This window comes from Manis javanica, chromosome 11, assembly GCF_040802235.1.
Source record: "Manis javanica isolate MJ-LG chromosome 11, MJ_LKY, whole genome shotgun sequence".
Classification (NCBI taxonomy): Eukaryota; Metazoa; Chordata; class Mammalia; order Pholidota; family Manidae; genus Manis; species Manis javanica.
The window spans coordinates 25,586,289-25,605,011 of NC_133166.1; the positions used below are offsets into that span (position 1 = coordinate 25,586,289).

Below are 18,723 nucleotides of genomic sequence, written 5' to 3' on the forward strand. Positions count from 1 at the left end.
ATGGAGGTTTCCTCATAGATACATCTTCTTGGTGTCTTCCTCTCTCCTTAACAGATACATCTCTTGGATAATGTAAAGAGATGGGGAGTTTTCCTTCCGAGGCAGGTTTTAAGAAGGTACCAGCACTACTGAGGTGAGATGGCATGAAAAAACATTTGTCCTTATTTCTGAAGTTTCAGAACCATGGTCGGAAGGGACCATATGCTGGGCACTTGCCCCCTGTGCCCACACACACAGTAAGCACTAGTTGATTAAACATCATGTGAGCTGCAACATGTGGACTGACAGCTGGAGAGGAATTTCCCAATCAGCAGAATACTTCTTTCCATGAATAGGAATTCCAGTGGGAAAAATACTTCTTTTAATTAATTTTTATACCTTTGACTTTTTTCTGTACTCTCCCCGACCACACGTAAAAGCCAAAGTGACCATCCAAGAGGTGGCGGGCTGCACACGGAGAGCTGAGCCCCTTGTAGAGACGGTTCATCCAGGTAAAGGCGGACAGGTCTGTGTCCCCAGTGGAGAGAAGCCTTTGGTCTTCCTCGGAGTGGCAGGGATGGGCATGTAGAATCTTTATCTCCTGGGCAATTCTGTACTAATATTGGAGTGATTTAATTGTTAACTCCATCTCCATCAGCCACATAAAATTCAGTGTGCTCTAACATTGACATGTCTTACAGATTATAGCTTCATTTACGTTAGTGCCTTTTCAATGATGTCTTGTTTAAACTACACAGTACCACTTCTTGATAGAGACCTGAGAAACATTAAATTCCTGCCAAATACACACAGTGAAACCACTATGGGGATTAGCTTTAAATATGAATGATAAAATATTCTACCTAATTCCCTTATTCTGGAGGTATATTTATATGACTCCACCATTTCATTTAGTATTGAACACCAAATGAAGCTGTTCATGGATGGGAGGAGGGACATAGCTGGCAGATAGTAATATGCAGTGGAATATACAGGTCCCCCTCATTCTCCAATAACCTTTACATGTCTCACCCCAGCTTGCATCCCTGGGTCAAAGTCCCCAGGCTCCGGACATAGAAAATGTTCAACACCAGTCAGTGCATCCCAAAATATTTTCTGCTGACTGGTCTTCCTGGTCTGGAGGCCCTGTATCCTTGGTTTATCTTCCCATTCTGCTCCACATATCTTGTGGCTCTTGTGGGCAATAGCCTGATCCTGGCAGTGATCAAAAAAAACAGCTCTCTTCACCAGCCGATGCACCTGTTCCTGGCTATGCTGGCCTTCGCAGAGCTTGGTGTCTCTGTTTCCACACTGCCCACGGTGCTGGGCATCTTCCTTTTTGGAGCCAATGAGATCTGTTTTGAAGCCTGCCTTTTGCAGATGTTCTCCATACATTCATTTTCCATTTTGGAGTCAGGAGTTCTGCTGGCCATGTCTGTGGACCGCTTTGTGGCCATCTGCAGCCCCCTGCGGTACACGGCCATCCTGACTCTGCCCCGAATTGCTGGTGCTGGTGCTGTGCTTGGACTGAAGAGTGTGATGCTCATGTTTCCACTGCCCTTTCTCCTGAAGCGTCTGCCCTTCTGTGGCCACAGTGTCCTCTCCCACTCCTACTGTCTCCACTCAGATCTGATCCAGCTGCCCTGTGGGGACACTCGGCCCAACAGTATTCTGGGGCTCTGCATCGTTACTTGCACTTTTGGGCTGGACTCGCTGCTCATCGTCATCTCTTATGTGCTGATCCTCTACACAGTGCTGGGCATTACCTCTGGGGAGGGACGGCGGAAGGCCCTCAGCACCTGTGTGTCGCATATCTGTGCAGTCCTTGTGTACTATGTGCCCATGATCAGCGTGGCCCTGGTGCACCGCTTCGTGAAGCACGCTGTGCCTGCCGTCCGCCTCCTCCTGGCTAACGTCTACCTCCTGGTGCCTCCTGTGCTCAATCCCATCATCTACAGTGTTAAAACCAAGCAGATACGCCAGGCGCTAATTCAACTCTTTCTTCAAAGAAAACAGTAAGGAGCCTAGGGCCGAGGAGATGGTCATTTTCATCATCAAAGGCGGGCCAGAGTGGGGGCAGTGCTCCTCACCTTGTCAGAAAGCTTGCCTAAGCTGCATGTTGATGAACACATTTTCATACACTAGACCGTATAATCTACATTATAACATAAACATGATTAGGAGTATTTTGTTTGCTATTTTGTTATATATGTCAACTTAAGTACATATTCTTTAACCCAGAAATTCTAATTCTTACACTGCCCTACAGTCATACTCTGATGTTTGTTCATGAACACAGACACTTGAATATGAGTTTTCATTCCAGTAATGTTTGAAATAAGATTTTTTTTTAATCCTAGAAGTACCTGGCCATCAACAGGCAAATAGTTAAATGAGTTAGGATCTGTCCATCCTATGGAATATCCTGCAATAACAAAAAAAGACCCAGACTGATAGGTGTCCAAGATGTAATCTTGGGCAGAAGGAAGAGCAAACTACAGACACACAGTCACATTTGATAACACTTTTGTAAAAAAATCCAGTCACATAAAATATCAGTTTATTATGTGTGTAAAGACATGCTAAATTGATAACAATAATAGCTCTTTTGGAGAAGTCTGTGAAGAGAGGAACAAAGGAATTCTCACTTTACCTGTATTATTTTTAAAAATTCAAGAATAATACATCCAACACTTTCTTTTGTTATAAAAAATGTATAAAATTATGTATATATACATATATTTATGCCTACACTTAAAACCTATGCAAACCTTGGGATGATTAGAAGCAAACTAGATGCTTAGGACAAAGCCCTATCGCTGAAACTACGCACTGAGAATAAGCCCAGAGGGAAGAGTTTTGTATATCAGGAAGCTGTAAGGTTCTTGAAGAATTCTGGCTTTGAGGAATAATTCTAGTTCCTCTTGCGAAGACCTCATTGGAAGAAGTTCCTTTATATTGGCATTGAGATGATCAAGAAAATAGTGTTGGATATACTCAGTCAGTTTGAGAATTTGAACTCTGAGATTTCAATTGTACTGAAAATCACTGCTCACCAAATGTTAGGGTAACACCGAAGGAACACATATTCTGGGAGCCTTGTTTTCCTTGGATTTGTGGGGGTGTGGATTTATAAGCATCCCTATCTTCCTCTTAGTAGCTTTCAGTGGCTGTCAAGACTGGTTATTCCCCCGTCCCTATTCCATTATGCATTCTATCAGCACTTTTTGCTTCTTGTCATTTATCTTATTCCAAACATCACAATTGTAATCAAATAATTATCTTTGTACCATTTTATTTTTTTTAATTTTTCCCTAACCCAGTATACTTTAATTTTAGTAGGACATGGACCTTGTTGTCTCTTTTATTCACTGTATACACCCAGTGATCCCTGTAGTGCCTGGAATATTAGCTGCTCAGTAAATATTTGGTAAATGAATAAATTATTATTGAATGAATTGATACAGACCTACATATATTTCCTTGATCCTTACATTTATATTACCCTTTTCTTCTGTGTGCATTTAACCCCATTTGATGACTGTGTCTATCCTTTCTCTCTCCCCTCTTTTTCTGTATTGACTATCATTTTTCCTCTTCTCTTACTTTTTCAGCTTCTTCTAAAGTCAAAAGAATATGCTTCTAGCAGATACTAAGCCCTTCAACTTCTCGGTAAAACATTTATGATCTTAATGCAAAACTCATTCTCAGTCCCAGTACAGGTGCTTAAGTTAAACATTCCCAATGACATTTGAAAGACTTTTGGGGAAACGCATGTTTTAATCTTCACTGTATATGGAAAAGCTGTGGTAATACTATAGATGTAGTATGTGAAATATGAGTACATTTGGAAAGAAGTTTGAAAATAAGAAGGAGATGTGTAAGAGTGTTAGCAAACTTATAAATTTTCAATATATTTTATGAATCTTCACAACCCTATAAAGTAGATTGTTCACATTATACAATGGATGATGGGTCATGAAAAGAGATTTGAATTCACTCATATGTATGTATGATTTAAAATTCATCATCCTTAAATGCCTTGGCAAATCTGCTTCAAAATGTGGTAAAGACTAATACAGACTGAAATTTGAATATGGGTTCCTTTTTTCTTAAGAGATTTTTAAAAGTTATTTTTTATAAGATTTCATATCTGTAGTTTCTTTTTCTTAAGGGAATATCTCCATGTTACTCATAATTCTACATTTTTCTCAGTCTTAGGTGTTTGCTAAAAATCAGGGTGACTCCCCTATAGGCTTTGTCCTATGTATAATTTAAATTTTTAATAAATAGGATATTGTGTATACCAGGAACTATAGATGGCATAGAAATGTTTTTGTCCTGTCTTTTAATTCTTTATTTAATTTCCTAGTAAACAAAATTGCAAAATCAGGCAGATCCTTCACTTTTTAGCAACAAACACAGAAAGCTTGGCCCACACCCGAGAGTCTGCTTTAGAGGAGAGGGGAGTGAGCTATCTAACCCCTTTCATAATCCTCCTGGTGCAGAGATGATTGGTAGTGGTGACAGCAATATAACTTCATTATTTTGTTGCCCTCGTTTTTAAGGGCAAGTTACCCTGCCACAAACTTGAGTTTGTGGTTATTTAAGAATATTTTACATTATAAGAAACACTCATGGAAAATGTTGATGGCTTGTCAAAGTATGTTTAAAGTGTTAAGAAATGGAGGGAAATTTATATCAATACAGAGTTCTGGAATGCAATGAGAAATTAAAAGTTTTTCATGTGCAGGAATAAACTACTAAACCTAAAACAGATATCATATAGCTAGAAATTCACATCAGGCATAGAGTTTGTTTGTTTTTGTCTTTGAATTTTGATCTATCACACATTAAGCCCATGGACCCATCTTACGAAGACCTGATTTCCCTTTCTAAGATAAGTGAGATATCTCACAGTAGTTCAATTGCTGGCATGTCATTGTCATAAAATGAAACAACTGACAAAAAAAAAAAGAAAGAAAAGTGAAACAGCCTTTTCCCTAAAGAGGCTTCTACCTTAAAGACAGAATGACAGACGATAGATATATAAATTATTTTGGCTAAGGCAGGAAGGAAAATCCCTGGCTAAATGATCATCTTAAAATGTGTAAAATTTATCTAAAATTAAGCTCTATACACACAGTGCAAATGCATTTGTGATAAACTAAAATGTGTGTAGTATGTGTTTACCTATGTAGGGTATTGGGGATTTGCTAGTTTCCATTTACTATGAAAAATTTCACATGAAATATGCAATTCCAGAAGTACACTGTGTTTGATACTCCAGTAATCCCAGCCTTTTTTGAACTATGAATGATGTAATTCCTGGGGTTTTTTGGTAGTGGGAAATTATTACCTCCATTTTCAAAAACAATTTCATCCCAATGTTCCCATATGAAATATATTCACCTCAGCAAGACTTTTGTATAAAAGTTGCTACATAGTTGAAAAGACATTTTGTTGGCAAATATTTCTCATGAATACATCACAAATGTTTTCTGCCCCTTTAGTTGCAAAGATATGAGATGTGACTTTCTGAGAAACATGTGAGAAGTATCTTTAGTATGGTTTACTTGAGAATAATAGTTAATAAATGCACTCTAATTTTCATACATTTGTCGAGAGACAGGGACTCATTAACTGTATACTGAGTGTTAAAAGTGATAAAATTTATAAAGGAAAATTGGACTATAAGTCTCCCAGACACAATTTGTAATGGAAAATGACAGCCTCCTTTATATCTATACTTTTGCTACATGTTTGAAACAGGCACTGCCATCTGGGTTGAAAAATATATCAACCTCCCAAATTCAGCTCAGTGTCCAAGTGTATCATCCACTCAGTGACCTTACATTGCAGCTTCTGATCTTCAATTCCAGTGAAGTTTAATTCAATTCTCCTTTAACTGCTCGATCCACGGCCATATCCTTGTCACCAGCTAGAAGTACTTCTCTTCTGTTATTAACCTCTAGTAGCCAACTGTAATGCAGATATTTCTCTCCTAAATGCCCTCTTTTTCTTATTCACACTAGATGTCTCTGTCTTTATTAAGTCCAAGTCTCACTTAATCCCTCCATTTTCTCCAAGTCTCTCAGCTCACTGCTGCCTTCATGTATACCTGGATCTAATTTGTCCACATAACCTGTCATTTAAAACATCTCCCCACAAATTACAACAAGGCTACCTTCTTTCTTCTTAAACCAACAACACAAAAAAGCATATTTTAAGAACAACTTCAAAAATTCCGATGAGTAATGAATTTTCAAGCCAAATCTTTCTTTTTTTTTCCTTGTCGGTCAGAAAAATTAGCCAGTGAACCAGCCATCTACAAATAATCAGAATTCATTGGTTCAGCAATTTTAAATCCTCTTTAACATTAGGTTTTGGAAATGCTCACCTTCTTCTAGTTCTCTGTATCATATGCTGGGAAGCCCTATTCATCATACCTTCCCAACCAATCTCCCCCTCCCCAGCCCTCAACCCAATCTGGAACTTTTTCTCACAATAGCATAACCCCTTGAATTCTATCATCTCCTGATATTGACTACCCCAGTGTTCTGTGGATACTGACATTTTTGTGCTCTGCTTCTTACTTGTTAAATGTGTGTTTCTAATAGTGAAAGTTGGTGACCATAGAATATTAATATATTATTTCTCCAGTATTCAGTCATCCTATAATAGTTACAATAATAGCTAATCCTTGTAGTGTACTTTTATAAGGCAGACACTTTTCTAAGCAATTTACATATATCAACTATTTCATTCTCTAAGTAGATGCATGCTGTTTTTGTATTTATTTCACAGAATTACCAACTATGCCTTTGCTTATTTCCCTTATGGGTCTCTAGACGTTGAGGAGGGGGAGGTAATGACCCTGGTAAGTGCTCCTCAGGGAATGCAAGTCCCTCTCATTCCTCCACTCCCCAGAGTTGATCGTCTTACAAAGAGAGAAGCAGCATTCCAGCCCCAGCACTGGGGAGGTGTTAATGCCAAGGTAGCACGGACTTGCTGAAGTGTGGAGCCCCTGCCCCATTCGATGCCAGTGGCCAGTCCTGCTGGTGGTGAGTACTCAAGCCCGGGATCTCCCAGCCCCACCTCCTGAAGCAGCTTTCAGAAGCTTCTGGAGGAGCCTTCCAGGAGGAGTCCCAATACCACCCCATAATTAGCCCTCTAGATTTTTCCCTTTGCTTCCTGAACCTATGTGACAGAGTGAGGGGAAGTTTGTCCTAAACTTGATGGCATGTGAAGAACAAACAAAAATGTCAGAGAATGCCATGGATTCTAGAAGTAGTTTGGTCACCATAATACCTTGGGTATGCATAATATCTTGGCAATGCATGTACCTTGTGTATATGTTCACCTATTAAGTAGAAAGTCCTCATGTCCTTGTTTCCCTTACAGATGTGATCTGAGTATTTGTGAGGAGATAACAAGGAAAATCATTATCAGTAGAAATTTGAGGATAATCTGCATTTGATCCCTTGTGAGAATACCTGAGAAGGGAGACAGAAAGCGTATGGAGATCCTAATATTCACTGGTTGCTAAAGGCTCATGTTAAGCACTCAGAGCCACTCTCTGAGGCAGGAATTAGCCTGTCTTTAAAAATAGCGGAGCATCACAAAGCTTAAGCAGGTAAATATATACTGCAGATAGCCTTCACCTCCAGGGGTGTCCACGTCCAGGGATGTGGTATTTGCTGTAACGTTTTCTTCTTTCTGCTGATTTCTTGTGTCCTATTTCAGTGTTCTATAGAGTAAATAATTCATTTTTCCTCTCCCAAACTGAAATTCTTTTGCTATACAAACCCTAAACTCAGGGGAATGATCATTGGGAAGGAGACCTGAGCCTTGCTTGGCTGGGGAGACTGGAAGTCAAGGACGGAAATGAAGCCAAGAGCAAAAGGGATAGAAAAGAGCACTGAGAGGCAGAGAAGGCTGCTGATAATAGGGGAGGGGCCACCCTAGTTTCAAGCAAATATCTTTCAAAATCTGCCCCTTGCAGTATCAGGTCATCTGGGTTGACATAGGCGAGAAATTGGGTATGATGGGATCAAGTGTGTGGTGAGGCCCCATATGGGAGAAAGAGCTGCTCACCCCAGAAGCAGAGCAATATTTGGTCCATTGAAAGAGTTAAGAAAGATATGTTGGGCTTTTGGAGGTGAGGCAAGAGCATATACTCCCCGTAACAACTGGAGCTAGAACTGTCCCTCAAGTCCTGCAGCTGTGGGAAGTTGGGGCCAGCGTGATCTGTTCTTGAGGTCGGTAATTTGTCGCTGAATTTGCCTACCCTAGGTTTTAGCCCAGCCCAGAGCACAGAGTTTGTCCTAGGCTGATGTTTGCTGAGGTGAACTGCATCCGACCTTGGTCGGTGCACAGGGATCTTGTGCTCCGGCAGGCAAAGGACACTTCCTTTTCTTTTCTTTTTTTTCCCTCTCATATATTCATGAAAGTAAAAGCTACGAAAAAAGTGAATGATCTGAATATGTGAATTAGGAATTGTTATTTTCTGCCTGCTTTCTGTCAGACCTTTTCAAAGTGCAGCCTTATATACCCACTGCCATGGTGATTGTTTCCTGCATCATGTTTCTCCCAACATCTCCATGTAGCCGAGAAAAATTCTGATTCTTCGGGCCTCAGCCAAAGTGTCACTTTCTGAGGAAAGCTTTTGCCGATTTTTTAGAATAAATTAGAATTTCCCCTCTAGGTCCCTCCCATTGTATCCTGAACTGTTTTTTCACAGCACTTAACATAGTTGTAACTACGTCAGAGAGAAGATGTCAGCCTGTGTGCTGACTGTGTTTGGATATTTGAGGGAGAGGAAATGTTCTTTGACCCTTGGTTGAAAGTGGCGGAGATGTTCGAGTAGGGCCCAGGCTCTATGCACCAGGGTCCTGCGCAGTGCCTGGCATGAACCATTGCCAACTAATTACAGACACACGTACTCTCTGTAGGTCCTGAGGGGTGGCAGGGGTAAGCAAAATGGTTTCTGACTGGGAAGGCATTTTCTTTTTAAGTAACAGTGAACTTGGCAAAATTGAGAATGAAGATAAAACTTGGAACCAAGGTAGAGAAGATGGACTGTGTGTAGAAGGGTGGCTAAAAATGTAAACTTGGTTGCATCATTTGTGGGGGCTCCAACATGTGAAGCCTAAATACCACAATTTTTCCATTTGTTCTGCTTCATGATTCTGAAAAGAGAGCTAGCTTTGCCCAGTTCTTATTTTAAAAGCTTTTTGCAAATCCCATTGTGTAATGGGGTCTATATGAAGTTAGCTCTATCTGTATACCCTTCCCTGGCAAAATACTGTTTAATCCATGTGTTGGTAGTAGTTAACTCCACCATCTTTGTAAGCTAATGAAACTGGCTTAATGCAGTGAGTCACCCATTTATATTTTAATTGTTAATCATGTCACTTCCTGAATGGGTAGCTCTTTAGCTTGCCAAGAAGAACCTAGTAATAGCCACCATGTATTAGTGAGGCTCCTGTGCAGGAGTTCTCATGAGGGCAGATACAGACAAGACTTCAGCAAGGGTGGAAATATGTGCATGTACAAGTATGTGAGCAGACTGTGTGTGTGTCAGAGGTGGGAGGGGCTGAAAAATGCCACCAAAGCCCCTTCCTACCCTGTCAGTCCAGGATGCTGTTGTTATTCCTGTGCTGTTTCAGACAGTGCTAAGTTTAGGACTTCCCAGCTCAGGGCAGTGGTGTCCTCCCTTGGGCTGCCATCCTTTCCATCCCAGGAGAACCTTCCCTGAAGGTCTGTTCCAGGTCCCATCGCTGCTGTGCTCAAAGGTGGGCCTGGACCAGAGCAAAGCCCCAGTGGGTCCGGTGCCTCATCCTTGAGAACTGTGAGTCAAGAGATGGTGCGTGTCATCATGACTTGAGACTTAAAGTCTGCATACAAACCTACCAGCCTTGACTCCTGCCTCACTCTGTCTTTTACACATGATCTTTCCAGTTGCTTCACAGTCCTTTCAAAGGCCACGACAGCCAAACCCAGATAGGTCCGTGCTCCATTGCTTTCTAGCTAAGTGTCCAGTCACCTGCTCTAGGCTCTGGTCCCTGCTTCTTCTCAGCCTCGCCTTGGACTTCAATTATAGATATATTTATATTCATTTACCAGGTATTTTTAGCTGTTTTCATATACAGTGCTCTTTGCCTCATATCTGTATATTTACCAATAGTACCTTTGTTCACCTATTTCTGACATTGGTCTATACTTTATGTTGAGATCACCTACACATGCCTCTCTTCCCAGCTGTTTTTCAGGGTCAGGCATCTCCACACCAAGGTGAGGCAGCCCCTTCTCCTTTAGCAGCTCCAAGGTGAACTACAATTTTGAGTTTCTCATTTTCAAAGTATCACTGATGCCATGGATGGAATTTCAACATGAAGAACTCCAATAGCTCTTTGGAGTTCCTGCCTACAACCTTCATTCTGGTTGGCATCCCAGGGCTTGAGGCAGAGCACATCTGGATATCCATCCCTTTCTGCATGATGTACATTATCATCTTCCTTGGGAATGGTATCATTCTTCATGTCATCAGAACGGACTCTGCCCTACACCAGCCCATGTACCTCTTTCTTGCCCTGTTGGCACTGGCTGAGGTCGGTGTCTCTGCATCCACTCTTCCTACAGTGCTGGGCATCTTCCTTTTTGGCTCTACTGAGATTAGTTTTGATGCATGCCTTCTCCAGATGTTCTCCATTCATTCTTTCTCCATTATGGAATCAGCTGTTTTGCTGGCCATGTCTGTGGACCGATTTGTGGCTATTTACAGCCCACTGCACTATACAGCCATCCTGACTCGGTCTCGTGTATTTGGCACAGGGGTGATTATTGGGCTGAAAAGCATTATGCTCATGGCCCCATTGCCCATGCTCCTAAGGCTCCTGCCCTTCTGTGGCCACAATGCCCTCTCCCATTCCTATTGCCTCCACCCCAACCTTATTCATCTACCATGTGGGGACATTTCTATCAACAATATCTATGGGCTTTTCATCGTTACCTCCACTTTTGCACTAGATTCACTGCTCATTGTGATCTCCTATGGACTCATACTCCACACTGTACTGAGTATCACCACTGGAGAAGGGCGGAGGAAGGCACTCAACACGTGCAGCTCACATGTCTGTGCTGTGCTTGCTTACTACGTGCCTATGATTGGCTTATCTATGGTGCACCGCTTTGGACACCCTGTGGCCCCTTTGCTGCATGCTATGATGGCCAATGCTTACCTCTTCTTGCCACCTGTTGTCAACCCCATTGTTTACAGCATGAAGACCAAGGAGATCCGTCACGGCATTGTCCGGATTCTATCAGAGAAGAGACCCAGAATTTAGACATAAGACAAAGTAGGAAGGGACTTTTTTCTGTAATCACAGGTGGTCTTAGCTTGCATGTTATACAAGTAGTGTTACTTTATACTTTGTTATCTGATAGGAGGTTCCCCAGAATCTGACACTAAACTGGAGTGCAGGTACAAGAGGGGGTAGAGTATATGTGGCAGAATAGTATAAAGAATTGATGTTATTTTACAACATGTCATGTGGTATGAGGTCTTGCATTACTTCACATACACAGCTGGAGCAGGAATGCAGAAAGGATTATTTATGAAAACATAGAACTCTGCATGAGGGAGAGATACAGGAATTAAAAGGTGTCCTAGGAAGTCTATTGAGCCCTCAGTTCTAGGGAAAGAGGAATTGAAACGTATTACATTCTCTTGAGCTGTTAGTACCTGGACTCAATAGCAGGAGGACATACTAGCTGGCCCATAGGAGGCTTTCAGTACTGGCTATGATGTGGCATTCACTCAACCTCACCAGTGGTCCAAGTTGGTGGTCCCAACAATTAAAAATCTTGTTCATTGTGTAAAATTCTGAAGGCCTCCCACCTAGGGTGCAGAATCCTTCAAAAAAGCAAGCATACCCTTTGTGGACAGTATTTTCTGTCTGATTGGGTATTCCTTTGCAGACATCTAGAATAATGTAAACATTTTACATTAACAATTTCAAGGAAAGAAACTAGGACTTTTAAGATACAAATGTATATGAGGCATTTTATAGTTATTATTTCCATCATTCCCCACAACAATCCTTTGGAGTAGAATTTAGGCAAATTTTATTTTTCAGATGGAAAACAAACTGGTGCTTAGATACAGTAAACATCTTGTTCAAAACAATACACTGAGAGCTAACAATGGAATGCAGTTGGATCTAACTCCAGGGTCTGAGATACTAGCCTCTAAATGATAATGTCAACAAAGCAAGAACAGCAGCTCCTTGGGTCCTCAGAGCAAACGTCAGTCAAGTAACATTGATTGAGTACACTCTGGGTCAGGCACAAATCTAAGTCCTAGATATAAAGTATTAACAAAAGAGACAAAGTCCTTCCCCCAAGGAGCTTATAAATATTTATTTTCCTACCTCTGTCTCTGCTGTACGTCCTCCTGGAACAACATTTAGAACCAATTAAAATAGACTTTATAACAGTCTTACAAATAAAGCTTTGAATATGAATCTTAAAATTTTTGAATGTTTTTGTCTTTTTAGAGTACACATATGAGTGAAACCATATAGCATTTGTCTTTCTCTGCCTGGCTTATTTCACTTAGTATAATACTGTCTAGGTTCATCTATGTTGTTGCAAATGGTAAGATTTCTTTCCTTTTTATGTCTGAATAATATTCTGTTGTATATATGTACCACACCCTTTTTATCCATTCATCTACTCATGGACACTTTGGTTGCTCCTATATTTGGCTATTATAAATAATGTGGCTAAAACAAAACAAACAAAACAGCACTAGACTCATAGACACAGAGAACAGACTGGTGGTTACCAAAGAAGAGGGGTGGAGGTAGGTGGTGAAACAGGTGAAGGGGAAAAAGAGGCACAAAATCTCAATCATTATACAAATTTGTCATGGGGATGAAAGTACAGTATAGATAATATAGTGAATAGTTCTGTAACATCTTTCTTGTTGACAGTAACTACACTAATTGGGGTGAGGTCTTAATATGGGTAGCTGTTGAATCACTGTGTTGTATACTTGAAACCAATATAATACTGTATATCAACTGTACTTCAATAAACAAAAATGTAAATGGTTTGCCTGCATTGTGCACTATAGAGATGCCAAAACAGCCAAAGATTTTTTGTCAAAGTTAATTCTGACTCTACCTCCAGATTTTCACATACCTTTTTTCCATAGATTCTGACTGAGGGATATTAAGTTGCTTATAACTGTACCCTAGCTTGTTGACTACAAATGGATGGCAGAATGCTGCAGAGAAAAACTCAGAATTATAGAAATATCAAGAAAAACTAAGTGGGTAAAACCAAAAGAAGGTCAGCCAATAGATGCCCAGAGAAATGACAGAGTGCTAATTTCCTGAGAGGATAAGAGAAGGGGACGTATCTTTAGAGTGTCTAGAGAACAACTCCCTATAGCTGGAGAGACACAGGAAGAAATGTGGAACCTGGTTGTCACGTGGCTTGACAAAAAAGTGAGAATCTTAGGTCTTACTTTGGTTTTCCCTCTGAGATTGCCTGGTGAATCTTCAGGCTTTTTAAAAACGATTACTCCCTATGCTTAAGGCCATCAAAGACATTGAGATTCTAAATATATAGCTTTTCAGATCATGGTTAATTTAATGGAACCTTTCAACTCCATCCTAGGAAGGATTCCCCACATAATGTCCCATCTAGCTCTAGTCTCTCTTATTTGATTTCCAGTCTTTATCACTTTATTTTCCTGGGGTTCAGTCTCAGAGACAACCTCAGAATCAAACAAAATACCAAAAACTCACACATTGAAAGGAAGAATTCTCTGGGTGTCTATGAAATTGAATAATTACTGTAATCCAATGTGACTCTATGGGAAATACAAGTTTGGCTCCATCTTTTTCTGCCATTATGTTTACTATAATAACTTAAAATTTAGACCTTTTGAAACTATGTTGATCCTTTATTTCCTCAACAGAAAAAAAATGATAAGTAATTATATTAAGATAGACATGAAGCTAAATTATGCATTAGAACACTTGAGAAAAATGTGTAAAATATTACAGGCATTTCCACATTCATCAAGGGCATACTAGTTTATTTTAGTCCAGTCTTCCTGCCAAGGAAAATAGCACAGGTAGAGAAATATTTTGCAAATGACTTCAGAGAACATCCAATGCAATGAAGAGGGAAAGGCTAAGACCCCAAAGACAAGGAAAACCCAGATAAAGGAGCTGAAATTTGGTGCCATTTCCCCCTTAAGGAATTTATCCATTCAGAAGTAATAGCTGATAAAATGAAAAGAGCTTACAGCCATCTCAATGGGTTAGAGTGCAGAGGGACAAAATTAGAACCCAAAGATCCCCATGGATGAAGGGGAATGGTAAATAACTAGGCATTTACTTGGATTCCAGAAATTTTATACTTTGAAATAAGGTAAAGTCAGAAATAGACTAGCATAACATAGGGTTTAAAACCAACTCTCTTCCTAATTTTACTACTTTGTCTGTAAGAATTAGGGTGACCAACCATCCCAGCTTCTCCAGGACTTTTGTAGATGTCAGAAAGTACCACATCCTGGGAAAACCCTCAGCCATAATCCAGGATGGTTGGTCACTCTAATCAGAAGTAAAATCAAATACTCTCAACAGGAAAATATTAACCATTGTCTCAAATTAGCCTCATAATTTTTCATGACATTCATTAAAATCCAACCAGGAATGTAAAATAAAAAATTGAATAAAAATCAAGAGAAAAAAGAAAATAGTATTAGATCCATAGAAGATACAACTATTGGGATAGCACACATAGACATTTAAGAACTTTTTATTAATATAGCCCAGAACTTAAATTGGAAAGTATAGGATTTAAGCAATAGCCATTAAAAATGAAATGAAAATACTAAAAATAACTGAAATCAAAGAGTAAATGGATAGGTTTAATCATATTAAGCACAATTAAAGAATAAAAAGTATTAGAGAATTTAGAGTATATCCAGACTAGAGAAGTAAAAGGATAAAACACAACTGAATGGTGGATGGATGGATGGATAGATAGATAGATAGATAGATAGATAGATAGATAGATAGATAGTTGATAGAAGATAGATAGGTAGATAGTTGATAGAAGATAGATAGATAGATAGATAGATAGATAGATAGATAGATAGATAATAGATAGACTGAAAGAATATATGGTATTTGCTGGAAAGATCAAATACCCATGTATTTGGGGACCTAGAAGGAGAGTGTCCTGGGCAAAAGCAATATTTGAATATAACAACATATTTTCAAAAACTGACATAAAACATAAGCCAAGATTCAAGGAACACAATAGCCTGCAAGGAGGATAAAAACAAAACAAATAAACAAAATACTGTAGACACTTCAAGATCACACAACTATAAAGTAAACGTTAAAGAGTGAATGCTACAATTAGAAAAAAACATCAAAATCCATCAATTTTTCAGTAAAAGAGTAACAGCTCTTTTCTGATGTTCTAACAATAAAATGAACAGAAAAGACAATGGAGTAATGCCATCAAACTTCTAAAAGAAAATAAAGGCCAACATGTCTTCTATAAACAGACAAAGTAATATTAAAAAATGGAGGTAAATGAGAGAACCCACTAATGGTAATTTGAAGGACAATCATTTGATAGCGTATGGGGCTGCAAAAATCAATAAAGGCAATAGCTGGATAAATGTAAATAAAGATTGACAATATGGAAAAAATATTTTGTATTCTTAAATTACCAAAAATAAAACATACCACTAAAAGACAAAAGATGGGAAGGAGTAAGTGGAGGTAAATTAGTCTTCAGGTCTGCTTTGTGTATTAAGCAGTCAAAAACCAGTATAAATTAGATAACATATTAATCAGCTCAGGCTGCCATAACAGAATACTTCAGACTGGGTGGCTGAAAGAACAGAAACCTATTTCTCACAGTTCTGGAAGCTGAGAAGAACAATATGAAGGTGCTGGTAGATTAGGTTCCTGGCAAGGACGCCCCTCCTGGCTTGCAGATGCCACCTTCTTACTGTGTACTCACAAGATGGAGAGAGAGACCTGATCTTGCTTTCTTTTCTTAAGGGCACTAATCCCATAACGTGGATCTCACCCTCATGTCCTTGACTAAGCCTTATTACCTCCCAAGACTCACTTCCAAATACCATCCCACTGGGGGTTAGGGCTTCAACATATAAATTTGGGGGAATTTGGGGACAAATATTCAGTCCATCAATTGATAAATGAAAGGTGCATATTTTAATCTCTATGATGACCATTAAAAGAATAGTAAAATAGTATTTAAACAAAATCTTATATAATGGAAAATATAATGATAAAGTATAGTAAATAATCTAAAATAAAGCAAGATAAAAGTGTGATAAACAGTAAGATGGCAAGTTAGATGTATTGTATATATACAATGCTAGTAGATTAGGTTCCTGGCAAGCTTATATATAAGCTTTTAAGACTTATCTAAAATAAAGGCAGAAACATTTCAGGTAAAGTTATTGAAAAAGATATTCTCTGTAGTCACCCACTAAAAAGAAGCCTGGCATAGCTACACAAGTATGATATAAAGAAAGCTTCACGGCATTATGGATAAAGAGGGACGTTTCATAATAAAAAATAACATGCAAAAATGATATAAAAAATTCTAAGCATTAAATAGAGGACAAAATATAGACATCAGAAGTTGTCAGCACTACAAAAATAAGTAGATAAATTATGGAATCATGATGGTAAATTTTACTATACCTTTCATGGTAACTAACATCATAAGTAGGCCAAAAATTAAAAACCAAAATGACTTAAAAGATATGAAAAACTTGATTTAAAACCTTGATCTAATTAACAATTAAAGAAAAAGAAGCCAATAACTATATTCTTCACATTCTTTTCAAATGCATATATGGAACAACCTACCAAAATTGACCACTGGGCATAATAATGTTTTCCTTCTTGATCTGGGTTGAGGATACAAGACTAATACTTTTGTGATAATTATTGACCTATATACTTAGAAGAGAGATAATTTTGTCTATGAATATTACATCCCAATAAAAATTGTATAAAAATACAATCTGACATTTTTAGAGTATAACAGGAAGGAGTGAGTCTTTGCATATAACTTATCCTCACATTGAATTCCCAAAATATCCATTTTTGTGTCCTATATACACTGCATTCCCAATGCTTCACATCCATGAAACTTCCTGACTTAGCAGAATTGCTTAGCTTCTTGTTTATTTGTTCCTCTCTAGTCAATTAAGTTCTGTACTCATTGCTCTGTAAGATCAGTTATCACTCATCTATATGCTGAGTTTCATTTTTTAAAACTTTCTCTTCTTTTCATTTTTTACTATAGAGTGAACATCTTTGTATATAACTAGGGAAATTTATCTCCATTTCTTTGAAATTTGCTTATCTCCTATGTCCATTTCCTGTGAAGTCAGAGGTTGGTAAGTTTTTTCTGCAAAGAGCTAGATAGTATGTATTTTAGGCTTTGTGAGCTATACAACTTTTTTTCAGAGCTACTCAACGCTATTACTGTAGCATAAAGGCAGCCATAGTAAACAAATAAAAGAGTGTGAGTGTATTCCAACAAAATTTTATACATGGACACCAAATTTTGAATAAATTTAATATAATTTTCATGTCACAAAATATAATTGCCTTTTTTTAATTTAAAATGTAAAACCAATTCTTATATTGTGAACCATACAAAAACATACATTTAATATCCTATTTCTTTAGTCAATTTCTACTAATCTCTTACTATAAACAACAATGAAATTAATGAACTTTCTAGTCCACCACCAACTTCTACCTACTGTCTTATTTTAAAAACCTTTTATTAGGGAAATGTTCAAATATACGTAAAAAGAGGGAGAATATTATAGAGAATTCTCATGTACACTTTATTCAAACTCAACTTCAAGAATTATCAATACTGCCCATATTTTATTAATTTTGACAATTTTACCTTTCTACTGATAATGAACAGTGTTTATTTTTCAATTCTGAATTTTGTCTTTTAAAACTTAACTACTAAAGATAAATGATCATATATTAAACACCGCATCCCAAATGTAATACTACCTTTCCAACCAGATTATTCTTTATTTAATAGCTACATTTTCAGAGTTTATAACTTTATATTCTGCTCTAGAATCATCATCATCTCCCTTTTGAAGCCGTGGGAATAGTGTAGAGGTGGATCTTCCTTGGAGCTAGAATCGATCTTAAAAGGCAAGTGGTCCAGATACGGGAGTAATCACAAGACAGCCGTGTTTGTGGAAACAGTGTGCCTCTGGTGGTAGAAAACTAGAGATGCACCCAGTGAACACACACACAGCTGCCGATTCCTGCTGTCTGGAAAGGAGTATAACCTAAAGTCACACACATAAAACACTTGTGTCATATGACACTCATCACAGCCCTTTGTTGTCTGAGTAGAGATCCAGCCTCCCTGGGGAAAAGGTGAAATACAGTGTATGTTGAGGCTGATAGCTGGAAGACCGAAGAGGAAATCCCATTTTGCCTCTCAGACTTTTGAATCTATCAAGAGATCCAGGATACCATCCCCAAAATCTTCAAGTCTTCTCAAATTTGATGTTTTTCTTATTCAAGATGACATCGAAAGGGCACTCCATTCCAACACAACAATCCCTCTCAAAATCACAGATGCTGCTTCTTACTGCACTGATGGACAGTGACTGCA

At 38.6% G+C, this 18,723-nt stretch overlaps 2 protein-coding genes across 2 annotated transcripts; both read left to right on the forward strand.

Annotated features, from left to right (window-relative positions):
* The first annotated feature begins 1,059 nt into the window (after positions 1 to 1,059).
* Positions 1,060 to 1,998, forward strand: LOC108393378 (olfactory receptor 51I2-like). The gene has a single exon (XM_017654138.3). It carries the CDS (start codon positions 1,060 to 1,062, stop codon positions 1,996 to 1,998), a length of 939 nt encoding a protein of 312 aa, XP_017509627.1.
* Positions 1,999 to 10,373: 8,375 nt separating this feature from the next.
* Positions 10,374 to 11,327, forward strand: LOC108393386 (olfactory receptor 51J1). The gene has a single exon (XM_017654146.3). The coding sequence runs from the start codon at positions 10,374 to 10,376 to the stop codon at positions 11,325 to 11,327; it is 954 nt and encodes a 317-aa protein (XP_017509635.3).
* The last annotated feature ends 7,396 nt before the right edge of the window (positions 11,328 to 18,723 follow it).

Excerpts from the sequence above, each read along its gene's own strand:
- LOC108393378 (XM_017654138.3), top strand. The coding sequence starts at position 1,060 with ATGTTCAACACCAGTCAGTGCATCCCAAAATATTTTCTGCTGACTGGT.
- LOC108393386 (XM_017654146.3), top strand. The coding sequence starts at position 10,374 with ATGAAGAACTCCAATAGCTCTTTGGAGTTCCTGCCTACAACCTTCATT.